Source organism: Pyrgilauda ruficollis, unplaced genomic scaffold (genome assembly GCF_017590135.1).
Source record: "Pyrgilauda ruficollis isolate IOZ18807 unplaced genomic scaffold, ASM1759013v1 scaffold10, whole genome shotgun sequence".
In the NCBI taxonomy this organism is placed as follows: domain Eukaryota; kingdom Metazoa; phylum Chordata; class Aves; order Passeriformes; family Passeridae; genus Pyrgilauda; species Pyrgilauda ruficollis.
Genome location: NW_024508101.1, coordinates 14,312,644 through 14,329,350, shown reverse-complemented (window position 1 = coordinate 14,329,350; position 16,707 = coordinate 14,312,644). Strand labels below are relative to the sequence as shown.

General features: G+C 46.0%; 1 protein-coding gene across 1 annotated transcript in view; it reads left to right on the top strand.

Moving 5' to 3' along the window:
* Positions 1-16,707, top strand: part of DNAH1 (dynein axonemal heavy chain 1) — a 105,292-nt gene that overhangs the window by 70,774 nt on the left and 17,811 nt on the right. The window contains exons 32-52 of the mRNA XM_041462546.1: positions 133-219; positions 325-511; positions 625-716; positions 1,210-1,364; positions 2,937-3,114; positions 3,230-3,424; positions 4,081-4,200; positions 4,823-4,981; positions 5,262-5,366; positions 6,527-6,667; positions 7,162-7,322; positions 7,995-8,152; positions 8,285-8,458; positions 8,832-8,870; positions 9,955-10,133; positions 11,228-11,458; positions 12,776-12,972; positions 13,387-13,522; positions 14,685-14,893; positions 15,687-15,858; positions 16,213-16,404. Coding sequence (XP_041318480.1) covers positions 133-219; positions 325-511; positions 625-716; positions 1,210-1,364; positions 2,937-3,114; positions 3,230-3,424; positions 4,081-4,200; positions 4,823-4,981; positions 5,262-5,366; positions 6,527-6,667; positions 7,162-7,322; positions 7,995-8,152; positions 8,285-8,458; positions 8,832-8,870; positions 9,955-10,133; positions 11,228-11,458; positions 12,776-12,972; positions 13,387-13,522; positions 14,685-14,893; positions 15,687-15,858; positions 16,213-16,404 — 3,267 coding nt within the window. The remainder of the gene's footprint in view (positions 1-132; positions 220-324; positions 512-624; positions 717-1,209; positions 1,365-2,936; positions 3,115-3,229; positions 3,425-4,080; positions 4,201-4,822; positions 4,982-5,261; positions 5,367-6,526; positions 6,668-7,161; positions 7,323-7,994; positions 8,153-8,284; positions 8,459-8,831; positions 8,871-9,954; positions 10,134-11,227; positions 11,459-12,775; positions 12,973-13,386; positions 13,523-14,684; positions 14,894-15,686; positions 15,859-16,212; positions 16,405-16,707) is intronic.

Below are 16,707 nucleotides of genomic sequence, written 5' to 3'. Positions count from 1 at the left end.
AAAGAGGAATTGTTCTGAAGGCATAACTCCCATTTTTCTTTTCTCGCCTGCTAGCTGAGTGCATGCCTAAGTTTACTTTTTTAGGTGGTACTCCTCTACTTGATGATATTGTTTCCTCTGTGCCTTTTTCAGGACCACTATGACTTTGGGATGAGAGCTGTGAAGACTGTCATCTCAACAGCTGGCAATCTCAAAAGAGAGAATCCTGATATGGATGAGGTAAACGTGCTTGTACTTTGCACTGCCATAGACTTATGGGGCCTTTTCTGCAGCCTCATACAAGAGGAAATATCTCTGAAGTCCTGAGTTCTCAAATCCTTGCAGGAGCTGATCTGCCTGCGAGCTATTAGGGATGCCAACGTACCCAAATTCCTGCAGGATGACCTCAAGCTCTTCAATGGTATTGTCTCAGATTTATTTCCGAATATCAAGGAAACACCTGTTGATTATGGCATCCTGGAAGAAGCCATTCGCAAATCCTGCATCGAGGCAAATCTGAAGGATGTTGATGGTGAGGGGAAAGTCTCTCCACAAGTTCCCTCTGGACCTGGGCTTTTAGTCCAGCATGCTGCCCTGGGAAAGAGATGTGTTCCCAGGCCCACTCTGCATCATCTTCCTGTACAGGGTTTGTGACTAAATGCATCCAGCTGTACGAGACCACCGTAGTTCGTCACGGCCTGATGCTGGTGGGACCAACAGGTTCTGGGAAGACAAAGGTATGGGTGAGACACTGTGCTGGCCCCAGCAAACCATCACCTACCAAGTGATGCAGTGGGTTAAGTTTCACAGAAGATCCATACTGGCATTTAAAGCTTCTCTCCCTAGAAGTCAGGGCACAAAGATGCTACCTGTTAGTAATAATTTGTAGTCATGGCGAGGTATATTTATAGGTATATTTATAGGTTTGCTTTCGAGCTGTGGGATTAGACAGAAGCTCATTAGCTCTCCTGCACATGTCTAAGACTAAGACACACTTTGACCTCTCTAGGTGCTTCAGGCCTCTTGCACACAAGATCTAACTTCCTCCTCCACTGCATATAGAGTGCTTAATTTCTGTGCTTTTGTTTCAGCCAGACATTTCCATACTATAATATTACCCTTCACTATTTCTCTTTTCTCACTGCATTTGAATGCAGTTGCTGTGAGAGCAAGTGGCTTTGTTGCCCTGGAGCCATGGCAGTTAACTCTCTGACTGTCCTGCTTTTGCAGAGTTATGAAGTCCTGGCAGCTGCAATGACATCACTGAAAGGTCAGCCTGCAGCCAGTGGTGGGAATTACGAAGCAGTCCGCTACTTTGTACTGAATCCCAAATCCATCACAATGGGCCAGCTTTATGGAGAGTTCAACTTGCTAACGCATGAATGGTAAAGTACAAAACCTTCTTTCCTTTCTTCCAGACAGAAAACACTTTTCTGGTCTTGAGCGTCTTCTCTCCAAGGCTGAGAACCGTTTGGGGTGGTGGCATAAAACCAGAAGTGATCAAGTCCTTATCCCCACCAAGCTACAGCAGCCAGTCACGGCGATTTAAGCTGACATCCCTCATTGTGCACTTGGCCCCGTCTGCCAGCACATGCCCAGACAGTTCCTGCAGCTCAGCTCGCAGCATTAACTGCAGAACAATAATTCAATAGCTTTGGAGCACATGCCCCTGCTCCTAAGATACAGCAGCTTAAAAACACTTGCTTTGCTTCTGAAGAAAAGTGACCTCTGTACTGCGCACTTCAATTGTTCTGTATAAATACTCTGGTATCCTTGAGTGATGAGGAATGACTTTGAGGCATAAAGAGGAATTTCATTCCTGTTGCCAGGGCTCCTGCTTGCTTACATGGTTTGGAAACAAGAACCAATAGCCCACTTGCCCTCTTTATAGCCAGGTCCTACTGCTTATGTTTCCATATGTGACCTGAGGTTGACTTTGCAGCTCACTTTATCCATAAGCTAGGATGTGAGAAGCAGTGTGAATCTCCCTTTGGCCCTGTCAGCCAGCACTTGTCTCAGGGCAGAGCTAAAGACTATGTTCTGTAAAATAAGGGAAACTACACATATATAAAACTAACTATCCCTGGGAAAAGTGGAAGCCAGTAAACATTACTGATGCTGTGACCAGAGCTTCCCAGCTTAGGATGTGGTACATATTTACTGAAGGACATTTTATAGGAGCTCCAATTAAGCTCAACAGTTTATTTATGATGTGACTCTACACAGGCATGTCAATGTGACAAAAAAGAAAAATACAGCAATTGTGTAAAATATATTTACAGTCAAATCCATCTGCTTTAATCAGCTGAGCTTTAGCACAGACTGTTTTCCCTTGATCTCAGTAACAATACCCTGGAATTCACTAGTACTATAAAAACAACAAATAATTATTTAATAGCAGGAGTCGAGTCCAGGATCTGAATGGAAACCGTGCTCAAGGTTTCCATGTACAGATTAAATTCTTGCTGTCAACAGCCAGCATTCCTTGTGTCTGTTCTCCTGGTCACCAGCTCCAGCACCACCCAGGTTCACAGGCAGCTGAGGATGGGGAACTTCAGTTATAAAGAGGATAGGGTCATGCTCTTTAGCCTGGATTTATCCTTTTAACCTTGAGAAAAAGAGGCATCTCCAGAGAGCAGATAATCTGCCTGTGTCTTGAACTGGATGCTAGCAAGGCCTCTTTATTCTTCACTGAGGACAGAGATGTTAAAGGGAAGCTTGACATCTTACAGTTAAATGACACAAATTCCAGATCCTGGTGCTCAAAGAAATTGTTTTGTGGTGTCACTCAGGCTGAGATGTGTCTCAGTAAAAAAGGAATGAGGTGGACCTTTCTGCAGCTCATAGATAAGGGAGACAAGTGAAACAGGATAAGACTGCCTTTTGTGGTGGGAACTTTGCCATTTATTTCAGCAAAACCAGAATGGGCCAAGCCCTGCCTTCCTCCTGCCTTTCAGGACAGACGGGATCTTTTCCACACTCATGCGCCGGGGAACTGTGGCTGCTGACTCCAACAAGAAGTGGTACATGTTTGATGGGCCAGTGGATGCTTTGTGGATTGAGAACATGAACACAGTACTTGATGACAATAAGAAGCTATGCCTCAGCTCAGGGGAAATCATCAAGATGACAGAGGTAACTCATTCCTCCCACTTTTGCTGCCTGTTGTCTGTACTCCTTCCTCCCTGCACTGAAATACGTTTCAAAACTGAGCAGGTCCTTATCCTTTCTTTTATTTTCTAATTTCCAGGGCATGACCATGATGTTTGAAGTCCAGGATTTGGCTGTTGCCTCCCCTGCCACAGTCTCCCGCTGTGGCATGGTTTACCTGGAACCCAGCATTTTGGGGCTGGACCCTTTCATTGAATGCTGGCTGAAAAATATGCCAGAAGTCATGCAGCGCTTCGCACAGCAGCTGGCATCTCTCTTCAAGAGATTCCTCCAGGTGAGCTGTTCCAGCCTTTCCATGTCATCTTGAACATCAACCAGCCCAGTCTTGTAAAGGCCTGGATTTAAATGCCCTTGTGGGAACATTTCCTACCATAATATCTATCATGGAAACTTCTCTGTGAATTTTGTGGCTTTAATAGAGGTTACTCACTGATCTCTGTAGATGTGACTAAGTCTTATTGGTCATTATAATTGGTTTTATTTCATTTTAAAATTATCTTCTGGACAAAACCATCCCTAGTGCAGTTCCATAGCTTAGAGTGGAGCCCCTCCAGGGAGAAAGTTGTACAAACAAGTCTTGTTATTTTTACTCTGCTGATAAGCCATTATTTTAATGAAGAACCTGGAGCTACAAAGGAAGGCTCTAAAGGGAGCAAACCATTTAACATCAGTGATAGCACAAGATACATGTAACTGTTGCACAGAACCAAAAGGGAGGCCCAGAGGTTTCTTGGTGTTAAGACTGAACCAAGGGGCTTGTCTTGCTTTTCTCCAGTAAAAATGGTGGTACTTGGGATGCGACTGGAAATGGCAGCATTCTCAGTTGTGGTCTCCCTGCTAAACATAACATGATGGAGGTGAACAAGAAGGTAAAACCAAAGACAGCTGTGCTGGATGCTGACACTGAGCTGTCCCTGCCTGTCTTTCCAGGAGGCCATCGACTTTTTACGAAGCTCTGTGAAGGAGATTATTGCTTCTACAGACAGTAACCTCACAATGAGCCTCCTCACGCTCTTGGAATGTCAGTATCAGCCTTTCATTCCCGTTAAGGTAGATTTTGCTATCTCTATCACTGTTACTTGTGTCTGTAACTCTTAAGGACGCTAAGTCATGGAAAGGGTTAGTCACCAGAGAACAAGATGTTGGTGCAGAAAGGTCATGCTGTAGCTCATCTGCGTGGCAGAAGGTAATACAGCATCCAGCAAATCACAGGTAAACCTGGAAGGATTATGCTCTGCCCACTGAAGGAACACAAGATAAGCTCCATGCCTACCAGGCTGGAGGGCAGAGGTTCACTTTTATTTATAGCAGAGGGAATTGGAGAATGAGGGGAAAGCAGAGATCAGAGCTGAGCAATGATGCACTTCAGATTGTGGGTCCTTTGAGAATTAGTATTGAAGAAGGCTGGACAATTTTCAAATTAAAAACCTAGACTAAGTTCTTCTCCCATCTCCTGTTGAGTGACGTTAGTTCAGCAAAGGGAGTCTCTCAAGTACACCAATGAAACAACAAATTTTAATCCACATAAGATATTAACAAGGCCTGTGAAAAACTGGCTAGAAAAAAACAACGTAAAAGCTGAATAGAATTATGAGCAAATTAAGAAGAGTCTGAGGTTTGTGTGCTGTAATTACACCTGAGAATTTTTCTTCTGCTTGTCTCTGGTTCTAAGGGATTGAAGACGATTCCCCGGGAGAAGACTGCTCGTATGGGAGAGCTGATTGAACCTTGGTTTATATTTGCCTTGATCTGGAGTGTGGGTGCTACTGGAGATTCTCTAGGTCGTGAGGCCTTTAGCTCATGGCTCAGGAAGAAGATGGCAAAGGAAAGGGTGAGTAAAGGAAAAGCAGATCTTCTCTCATTATAGAGAAATTAGTAGTGAGGAATGGCGATCAGAGCAGATCAATGCCTGGAGGCTTTGGATGGACTTTCAGTTGCCATCTGGCATGCCACGCTCTCAAAGGGACCCCTGGAGCTGGAAGTTCTGGGAGAGACCTGAGCCTCCTGGCCTGGGTAGCATCCCGTTAGTAAAGTCTGCCTTGAAGTAGTGCAAATCCTCCTGTGAATTCAGCTGAGTGGCAGCCAGGTTCACCACAGCTTTATTCTCACAGATCCGGTTACTCTTCCCAGAAGAAGGACTGGTTTATGACTATAAACTGGATGATGGTGGGCTTAGCGGTACTGAAGAAGATCTGGATGAGGAAGTCCGTAAAGAGGTGAAATATTTAACTTTTGATTCCAAGCTGGGTAATTTAGGAGGAGAGACCAGGAAGCAACACAGTCCTACAAGATTTGGTAGGGTTTTCTCATTAAGGGCAAAGAAGAAAGGCCTATAGGAAGCAAACAGGAATGTTTAAATCAAAATTAAGCTTTTCATTGAATCAAGAGGGCAGTTTCTTGCCTTCAGAGTTGTGAACCAGATCTTTCAAAGCTGAGCCAAGTCAGTTGAGACCTGGGTGTCTCTGTCAGTGCTCAGAAGAGTGAGGGGTGGCACAGGTGTGGCTGCTGGAGGACAGCGAGGAGCTCATATGGATAGATCTGTCTGTGTTAGAAAGCAGTGAACAACAGCAGAAGAGCTATGTGCAGCAGAGTCTGGAATAGCAGCAAGGCAGATAAATATTCCATCTTTTTCACAAGAGACAGCAGTGTAGGGCATGTCAGGGTCATCTTGACTGACAGCCACCAGACTCTGGGCTAAAAGGAATTTTAAAAAGGAGGGAAAATGCTTCCCCTTCCTGAAATGAAACAAAGAACCCTACCTGACTGTCAGGTGCTTAACAGAAGGTGCCAGTGTGGTGTCTGTGGGAAGGCCACATGGGGTAGTCAGGAATGTAGATTTTCTCCTGTGTTGTCCAACACTGCCCTGGCAGAAGCTCTATCTCATTTGGTATAATGGCCTCTGGGAGGCTCATCTGCAGTTTCAGTCTAGCACAAGAGATCCATGTCTTGTACAAGTAGAAAACCTCATGTGCCTCTGAGTGCAACGTGGGTGATGGCATGGAACAGGAAGACAGGAGCCCAGATAAGCCCCCTTTGGCCATCTGCCATGGGCAGAGTTCCTCTTCTTGCAGATATCACAACTGCTCCATCCCGCTTTGATCCCAGTTCTCAGAAGGGAGGGCAGGTGTGTTGCTGCTGGGGCAATGACCTCTAAGTCTCGGGCTCTGTCCCTCCCAAAAGTAACGAGTCAAACACTCCCAGCATTTCCATACAGAAAGGTAAGGGTGGCAAGACTCAACAGACGGGCTGGAAACCTGAATTTCTCATCAGAATCTGAGCTATTACACAAGAAACTGTGACAGGGAAAATAGCAGAAATAGTTTTCCTTTTCTTAGAAGGGATGGATGCCCCCTCTAAGCAGACTCCAATCTTTCAGGTGCACTGGGAGGTGTGGCTGGATGCTACAGCAAAGTTCACCATGGTTCCAGACACCAACTTCTGTGACATTATTGTGCCCACGATGAACACAGTCCGAATGGCCTATCTGCTGCAGCTGTTGCTCATCAACTATAAGCCAGTACGTGCCCAGCCTTGTTTTTGAAATTTTGATTCAACCTCTTCTTCTCCCCATGCAGTCAGAACTTAACAGCTACCTAATACTATGAGATTATTTCCCACTTCCATGGATTTGTATTTCTCTGCTCCAGATCTGTGCTTAAGCACTAAGAGTTATCCATTCAGTCCCTAGGCACCATGCCAACACCCCAAAGGGATATCAACACTCAGTTGTTCAATCAAAATGCAGCAATTGCTAGATAGCCCATCACCATCCCTCTGTACCTGTTTCCTGCAGTTCCATTTCGTACTCCTCTAGTTGGATTCCATCCACACCAAGAGATTTTGGTGTTGAGCAGCTGCCCTTATTGGAGAAGCAAGTCCAAGAGTCCTCTCCCAACCTTCAAATGCCTAAAAGAGCAGCAGTAACCTGCCTTTCCTCCAGCCAGTGTCAGAGTTCTGGGAAACACAGGCTGCTTGCCTATGATTATGCTGCATTGCTGATTGTGCTTCTAGGTTCTTTGCATTGGTCCCACTGGCACTGGGAAGACTCTCACAATTGCAGACAAGCTTTTGAAGAACTTGCCTAACAAGTACATCGCCCACTTCCTGATGTTTTCAGCACGCACCTCTTCTAACCAAACCCAGGATCTCATCGACAGCAAACTGGATAAGAGGCAAGATTCCTTTCTGTGTGTGCAAAGGCAGTATCCCTGAGCTCAGTGTTTCTATCAACTTGACTATTTAGTTTCACCCTAAAACCTGAAGGGGCTCTGAACATGTATAGCTGTGGATAACATGTAGGACACACAGCACGTCTGAGCTGGGATTGTGAGAACCAATAATAGCTTGTTATAATGAGAAGAAATTGAGAAGGATTAGTGAGGGTCAGTAAAAGTTGCTCCAATTCTAGTTATTCCAGAAATACTACATTTCACAGCACAGGTGTTTGCAAACCCTGGTGTGGGGTCTTTACAGAAAGTGATGAAGGGACAAAATGTGGCTGCCCACCCGCAATCCCACTCCCCACAGTAAACAGCTTCCATTTTACCTCCCTGGTCAGCCACTGAAGTTTCCAACAGATTCATGGGCTCAAGCTTTGCCTTTATTTGCACCCATTTACTCCTTGGCATTGTGCATAAGTGGACAAAATTTCACTTGGAGAGAAGCCAGTGCCTCGAACGTTGCTCCAGATCGTTTTGGTGCAAAGGCCCTTACAAAGGAGTGTATCAAGTGTAAAAAATAGCTGAAACTATTGAGTCAGGAAGCATCCAGAGGAAAAAAACCATGCATTTGAATCAAGTTAGAAGTACCTTTCCTGTGTCCTCACACGGGTTCTGTCCTTGCAGGCGGAAGGGAGTGTTTGGGCCTCCAGTTGGTCGGTATTTCATATTTTTTATCGATGACTTGAACATGCCCATGCTGGAGCAGTATGGAGCTCAGCCACCCATCGAGCTGCTGCGGCAGTGGATGGACCACCACGGCTGGTACGACCGGAAACAGATCGGTATGACCCTCATCCTTGGCCAGAGCTCTTGCCAAGGGTTGGCCTGTTAGATATGTGTACCTGCTGTGGAGATTTGTGGTGAGGGTTTTCAGCTATGACTCAGCACTCATTCCTGATTTTGCACTGTCAAAGGTACTTTTAAGAAGCTGGTAGATATTAATTTTGTCTGTGCCATGGGACCTCCTGGAGGGGGAAGGAATCCTGTCACTCCACGCCTCACTCGCCATTTCAACTACCTCTCCTTCACTGAATTGGATGACAGCAGCAAGAGGAAGATCTTCTCCACCATCCTTGGCAGCTGGATGGGTAAGTCCTGCAGAAAACTTCCACCTTCTCCTCATGTTGAAAGTCACCTTGATGACAATGGAGTTTGGAAGGGGAGCAATTAATATTGATGATCTGATCAAAGTGTTGAAAGCCGGAACTTGCAGTAGTCACTCAAAGATGCTTTAGGGAAAGTATTTTATGAGGCTTAGCAAACAGAGAGCTCATACCCTATTTAGTCTCAGGGCCAAACTCTGCTGGTGCAAATCAACAAACTTCAGCTTTGGCTTTCACAGTTGCAATATGTTATCCTATAGCCTGGGCCTTTCAGAGAGGATTTTGTTTGTGATGGGTGATGCAGATATTCTTAACCTCAGCAGGTAAAGCTGGAACTAATTTTTTTGTCTTTTTTTAGGTGGATTCCTAGGAGAAAAAAGTTACAGAAATCCAGTGCGTAAGTAAGAGCAGAAATATGAGAGAGACTGTGAATAGAACACGCTGGTGAGCACAGCATGGCACAGCTTACCTGTGCATTCAGCAGACAGACACTTGTCCAGACAGCAGCCTTCTGTGGAAGCAGAGCCTTCTGTTACTCTCCATCTGCTGCAGCCTGTGGACAGCTGAGCAGGGTGGATCTGAGCATGGTGCTACAGCCACCATGAAAAAAGGGTTCATTTGGAGTGAAATGAGTCCTCTTATACTTGACAGGGTGGGAATTGAGGATCATCTTTGCAAATATGCCCTCATCTGCAAATCTGCCAGTAGAAAGGAGTGAGAATAGTCAGCTATGGGAGAAGCAAAGCAGTGCTCTCTGAGTGCTTACAATATTCAGAAGCACCAGTACCTGACTGTGATCTCAGGAGCACACTGAAACAGCTAGCTGTGATTTAGAAAGAAATTAAAGGATTTTTGAAAACATGCAAAAAAGTGCAAACTGCTGGGGTGTCACAGGGCTCTACTTCTCCAGGAGTGTTTGTAATAAACTTCATTGGGAGAAAAAAATAATTATGCTCTAAAACTGGCAGCTGTGTTTAAATCTTGCCAGACTATTGCATAAGAAATTATTCCTCAGTGGCTTTGCATTTGCTGAGCATAATGAATTGCAGGGGGTTTAGCTAAGAGGGCACTCACACCTTCTAGCTTAAAAGTAGCTGAGATTTCACTGCGGGAGTGCAAGGATGGAGAAGGAAAACCTGTCTGGAATATTTCAGGTAGGCATCAATTACCTGTCTGGCAGTGCCTGCTCTGTTCCTGGGGGGCATGAAGTCTTCACACCACAGAATGACTGTAAAGCATTCTTCCACCCCCAAATCTGGTTCACATTAGTTGATAAACCCATTGGCAGCTGTCCACTGCAGTGAGCAGGTGCTTGGACAGGTCCCTCACTGTCTCTCAGAAAAAAAGCAGAAAAAAGTGTGTTCCTGCCCAAGTGCTAGCCAGCACCTCTGCCACTCAGTGCCACGTTCCTGCACTGCAAAGACCTTCTCAGCCCAGAGTTACCATCTTGACTTCCTCTCCAACTACTTCTGTCTCTGCAGCGGGAGCAGATGCAGTGAAGGACTTGAACGAGCCCTTAGTCAATGCCACCATCTCCGTGTATATGACCATCACATCCCAGCTGCTGCCCACACCAGCAAAGTCACATTACACCTTCAACCTGAGAGACCTCTCAAAGGTGTTCCAGGGCATGCTCATGGCTGAGGCTGCCAAGGTTGAGGTGAGTCCTCCCATCAGCACAGCCCTGCCACCCAGGGCAAGACCAGAAATCACAGAATCACAGAATCACTGGGTTGGAAGAGACCTTCAAGACGGCCAAAGTGCAGGACTGGGCACTTGCACTTATTAAAATTCATCCTATTGGACTCTGCCCATCCATCCAACCATTCCAGGTCTCTCTGCAGAGCCCTCCTACCTTCCAACGCTCCCAGCCTAGTGTCATCTGCAAATTTACTAATTTACTCAATACCTCATCCATGTCATCAATAAAAATATTAGATAGAACTGGCCCTAGCACAGACCCCTGAGGGACACCACTGGTGACTGAAATGTTCTAGTTGAGGCCTCATTCACAGGCCTGCAAACAGGCTTTAATTTCTCATTGAAGATGCATTTTGATATTGCTCAAGGGGTGTGGTAGCCTCCCCTTTGGCTACTGCCTGGTACCAGTAGCAGGCAGACATCCCCTTCATCACAGTCCTTCCTTGGCATGGAAGCAGGTGAGTGGCCACAGGGAGTCAGTAGGACACAGCCCATCCATTCAGGGCTAGATGGAGCCCTGATGGGGGATCAGACAGGGACCAAGCAGCGGCAGAGGTGTTGTCCTATTATCTGCTTCTGCCCTTCAGCTCTCCTGAGGACCTTGCTGTGGCTCCAGTCTGGCTAGTAGAGACTGAATTATCACAGGAAGTACTTAGGACCCTAAGTTCTATTGGTTCTGTGCTATCAGCCAAATGAAATGATCTTTCAAAAAACACACAAGAAAACTGTACAAATTAAATCAAACTGGTGAAAGATAAAAACAAAGAACATAAAATTTAAATATCTCAAAGAAAGTCCAACATATGGACAAATAGAGGGGGATAAACTGATGCTGTAATGAGCTCTCTGCAAAGCAGCTGTTTTGACAAGAGTTGTTTTTGAGAGGAGAAGGGAAAGCAGCTTCCTCCACCCGGTTCTTTCTCCGCTCCAGTTGCCTTGTAATGGGAGTGGAGCTGGCCACATGCTGAGCAGGAACCAGCTTTGCTGACAGCAATGCTCATAACACTTCTCTGCTTCTCTCATGGGGGCTGTTTTGCTGGGATTTCCTACCAGAGCAAAGAGCACCTGCTGAGATTGTGGTACCACGAGAGCTGCCGGGTCTTCCGTGATCGCTTGGTCAGTGACGAGGACCGGACCTGGTTTGACAACCTAATGACTGAGAAGATGGAGGAGTTTGGCACCACTTTTGAGGAGGTCATTCCCACCCAGACAGTTCTGTTTGGAGACTTCATGGAGCCACGTGCCAGTGTCAAAGTGTACCAAGCAATCGACAGCCAGGATAAGGTAAGGACCCCAGGAATCACGTTGGGAACTACGTTCACATCTTTCCAGTCTTCTACAAACAAAGGAAAACAGTAATAGTAGCAATAGCAGTGCTTTAATTAGAGGTGTCTGAAACTACAAACCATCCCGGGGGTCTCCTGTGGAATCCTACCACATATATGAATATTTGTTGTGATGGGCAGTTGAGGTGGAACAAGCTGTCTCTGCATTGCAATCCTAGAGGCAGCCTGCTATACCAAATCTCCCAAATGAGTCACACTTGGAACTGAAAAGTGAAATTTGCTGGAAAGAAATGGCACATTACCCCCAAACAATACTACTTTTGCCATTAAAGACTTCACAATTGACCTTTACAAGTAATTAATGTTACTGCCAGACTCCCTGTTGGAGAAGATACTGGGAGTACTTGGATAGTGGTAATTAAGCAAAGGCAATGAGTGGTGCGTTTTGCACTCATTATCAGAAACAGATGATTATTCTGTTGTCTCTCTTCTTGTGATAGCTGTGTGACAAGGGCTGGTAATTAACTGAGCTTTCCAACCCCCTTTTGCAGAGTAGGTAGGCCTGTCCCCCACTGAGGTGAGCACAGCTGAGACAGCCAGACATAGAGGCAGCTGCACAGTCCCCAGTGATGCACACAGGACTTTGGCATCTAGGCAGGGATCTCAGTGCTGTATGAATCCCAGCTTCACAGTGAGATTGCTGAGGGGGTAGGATCCAATCCCAGATGTCTTCATGCTTCCTCTCCTTCTCTGGCCTGAGGGTGCTGTTGAAGAGAGCTCTGGGAAGGGCAAGAGAAACTGCTCCTGCAGCTATTCCATGTGATGGCTGGACTGGGAGAGGAGTGTACTCATCTACAGCCAGTGTTGTTTTCTTCCCCAGCACCTATGCTTTCCTGCCAGAATCCTAACCACAGGATTCAGCAGCAGGCAGTGGTCAGCTGTAGAGCAAGGAAACTAACCCAGAGGGAGGCCCTGGAGCAGTATGGATCAGGCAGCCATAAGCTCCTTTATTTTGAACTACACCCTGCTGTTTCTCGAGGTAAACAGCACAGTTGGGAACAGCAGACTGTAGTCACTTGCCTGAGTTAGTTTAAGGTCACCATTGAGCAGCTGCTGCCACCACCACTAACTAAATTCAGCCCATCCAATGGCAGTTCCTTAGGAGCCCAGAGGAGAGCTGCTCCCAGACTCTGCTAAGCACCAGACTCTGCCCTGCCCTACTCCTGGCTGTGCCAGCAGACAGTAACCCCCCCTCAACACACACACACACAATTGCTTTTATCTGGTAGCCACAACTGAATGTTTCTGCCCACAGCTGAAGCTGGTGATTGAGGAATACCTGGAGGAGTACAATCAAAGCAAGACCCCAGAGCTGAAGCTTGTGCTGTTCATGGATGCGATTCAGCACATCTGCCGAATCAGCCGGATCCTGCGGCAGGCTCCGGGGAATGCTCTTCTCCTGGGGGTTGGGGGAAGTGGGAGACAGTCTCTCACCAGACTGGCATCTCACATGTAAGTAAAGCACTCCCACCTATGCATGTAATGGGGAGCAGCTCCATTGGGGCTGCCTTCAGAGAATCTTTCTCTGCCCTTCTCACTGCCAGTTACATGTTTTTCTGGCTGCTGACTCCTCAAATGAGTCAAGAGCTAGGACTCAGTTAACATCATGCACATCTGCACTGGGTTTCTGGCTAGCTCAGGTATCTCTGCTTTGTGTAAAACCTGGTCCTGGGTTGGTGGCTGTCCTTGGACAGTTTGTCCTTGTGCACAGTTTGTCCTTGGTGCACAAGGACAAACGTGTGCTCGGGACTCACTGTAGAAAAACTTGCTTGAGTCCTTTCACCCTGAGTCCACAAGACATACTGGGAATTGACAGAAGAGAATGTTTTAGTTTGATCTAACTCCACAGGCTTCTTTTTCCATTAGGGCAGAATATGAATGTTTCCAGATTGAACTGTCCAAAAATTATGGCATGACTGAATGGCGAGAGGATGTGAGGAAGATCATGATGATGGCAGGCCTTCAAAATCTACCCAAGACCTTCCTCTTTGTAGACACACAGGTACAGGACTATTAGCATGGTGGATTCCATCTCAAAAGGAGTAAGAAACACATCTCTGAGCTCAGTAAATTCCCCTACAGGGTATTAAGGAGCTTGACAAAACCAGACACAAGTTGTATTTCTTCAGTAGCCCATATTCATCATCTTATAAAATAGCCCCAGGGGAACTAGAGGTGGTACATTTATTGCTAGAGGGTCTGTAGAGCTGTGTGTGAGTGGGTGGATTCTTCTCTTGCTGAAGGAAGCTTCTTTCAGCTCCATCCAATGGTTTGGTGGGTACATAGATTTTAGCTGTCTGAAACTAAGCAGTACTGGCCACTGATATTAGAAGTCCTAAGTAAAATGATTCTTTCGCTTTTCAAAAAGAGAGTAGATTTAGGACCTTACACCTGCTGGTTCCACAGGATAATGCTGGCTGTAAACTGTAACTTGCTAATGAGTAGGCCAATTTCCACTTCTGGAATCACAGTTATGTTCCCCATAGGCTTTTTTACTGCCTTCATTATCATAGGAACCATTCCCTTGTGGCAGAGCCCTAAGCAGTGAGATGAGCATCAGTCAAATGCTACTTGTTCTTGCAGCCTTTTCCCTGCAGTGAGAAGCATATGTGGGAGCAAAGGGGCCCAAGAGGATGCATTTAGTCAAGGAGATGGATGCTGTGTGTTTCTGATGTAGCAAAGGTGGAGAGGTGAATGCAGCACTGGAGGGAGATCATCCCACAGCCTGTGACACATCCCTACAATTACTCTGTCTCCCACATTGATAAGCTTTATTTTAATAATGAAGTGTTCTGTGCTGGAGGAATGAAGACCTGGAGCAACCAAGGTGTCTGGGGTCTGGTTGCAGAGGCAGGAAAAAAGACTTGAGCTCAATTTGTCTGTGAGGAGACAGGGAAAGGGCAGAAGGATGTTTGTTCTCAAACACACCCTCCTACCCCCAAAATGGCTGAAATATGGCTGTTTAATTGGAAGTGCTGGACAAGAATCAGGGTGTGCCTTTCTGGAGCCAAATCATCACAAAAATTGTTTCTTATAACTGAGGCTGAGGGCTGTATTTATGCAGAAATTATCTCCATATCATGTGAGACATGACTGTCTTCTGACTTAAGAAACTGCTGGTTTTTGTTGTTTTTTGGTTTGTTTTTTTTTTACCATCTACTTAGATTCAAAGTGAATCCTTCCTCGAAGATATCAACAACTTGCTCAACTCTGGTGACATTCCCAACATTTACAGTCCTGAGGAGCAAGACCAGATCATGACAGCTATGAAGCCTATTCTTCGAGATCTGGGGCAGCAGCCCACCAAAGCCAATTTGATGGCTGCATACGTGGCACGGGTTCGCAGCAATATCCACATGGTCCTGTGCATGAGGTACACTTCAGGCCTCCACCTCCATGCTTTTAATGCTAATTATTCCCTCCTTATCCTTTGCCTTTCATCACTGTGTAATGGGATCTTTATTTCCAAGTCCCAGTCCTTGGAGAAGGAGGAAGAATAGGAGTGTGGTTTGCATAACACCTTCCCCTAGGACTAGAATTTAAAAAATTTTTTAACACTTTGCTGGTCTCAAGAGGAATTTTGAATTTTTCAAGAGTATGACTTTGTGTGATTCAGATTAAACACAAGGTACCTCCTCCTCTCTGCACCACTGAGCCATTTGTTACAGACATATCTTGCTTGAATTTGGGGCTCAGTTGCACTATGTTACTCATTAATCCAATACATAGTCCATAACCAGCTTGCTCCCTTGCAGGAGGGATACCAGAAGGTACAGGACATTCTCAGTGCAAGAACAAGTAGAAAAATCAGGGCCATGGTTATGGTTTGGTGATGTGATCTCTGCACACACCTGCTTGAAATAAACTTTAGAGCACGTTTATTTCTTATCCCTTAAGTTTGTCCCTAGAGAGGCACCCATAAAACACCACCCTACTACCATCTTAATACTTCCAGAATATCCCGAGCCAAGGAATGAGCTCAGACATGCACCTTTGGGCACGCAGCTCAGTGCCTGAACTGTCATTCCCCTTTTCCTTCCTTCTCTGGGTGTGTTCCTGTCCCTCTTGCTTCACAAAGTATCAGGGTGGTTCCAAGGAAGGAAAGTTATTTTGTCCTGTACGTAGAGCCAGCTGTAACACATCTTCTGTGCACGCCTTGCCCTCAGCCCGATCGGAGAAGTGTTCCGTGCACGCTTGAGGCAGTTCCCCTCTCTCGTGAACTGCTGTACCATTGACTGGTTCAATGAGTGGCCTGCTGAAGCCCTGCAGAGCGTTGCCTCCTCCTTCCTGAACGAACTCCCACTCCTTGGCAGCGGCAATGAGGATATCAGCGGGATGGTACGTGCCACTCGCGGGAATACTCTGCTCCCACGTGTTCAGTGTGCTGTGTCTCTGCATGCACCAAGACAACAGTGCAGGGCACACATTCAGAATTGTCTTACCTTGCAGCAGAAATGTTCCACGGCAGGATCATTCAAATGCAGAGCTGCATTTGAACTGTCTTGGCCATTTGTCAGCCCTCTGTGGCACTAAAGCCCCCACACACAAGCTCTGCTGTGACTGTGTAGTTTGGTTCTTCATAAGCCCCTTGTGCACTCTCTGGGCATCACATAGATTTGCCTTTCACATGTTAAGTACTGAATGTTTCTTTCCTTTGTTTCCTTTCCTTTTTTCTTTCCTTTCTCCCTGTAGATTCAAGTGTGTGTAGCAATCCACCTGAGTGTGGCAAAGAAGTGCCAGTTGTTCCTAGCAGAACTGGGCAGACACAATTATATCACTCCAAAAAGCTACCTGGAGTTCCTCAGCATCTTCAGTTCCCTCATTGGAAAGAAGCAACAGGAACTGAAGACAGCCAAGAACAGGATGCAAAGTGGCCTAGACAAGGTTCGCCCCTCATACCCAAGAAAGTTTTGGGGCCACCCTTTACACATTCTGAGCAGTGTATTTATAGGTGCAAAGATGCAGTGAGATGTCCTACACATGTCCTGTGTAACAGGAAAAAACTCAGGCTAAAGCAAGTGAGAACTATGCCTTCTGCCAGGGCCAGGCTTTCTGAAGGTCTGAGTCTCTAACATCTCAAAGAATAATGATCCCCAGTCTTTGGGGACCTCAGACCTCTGTGTAGCTCAGCTCTCAGGATGTTCCTTATTAACCTTGTAATTGAAAGCCCTCTAACAGAAACATTGT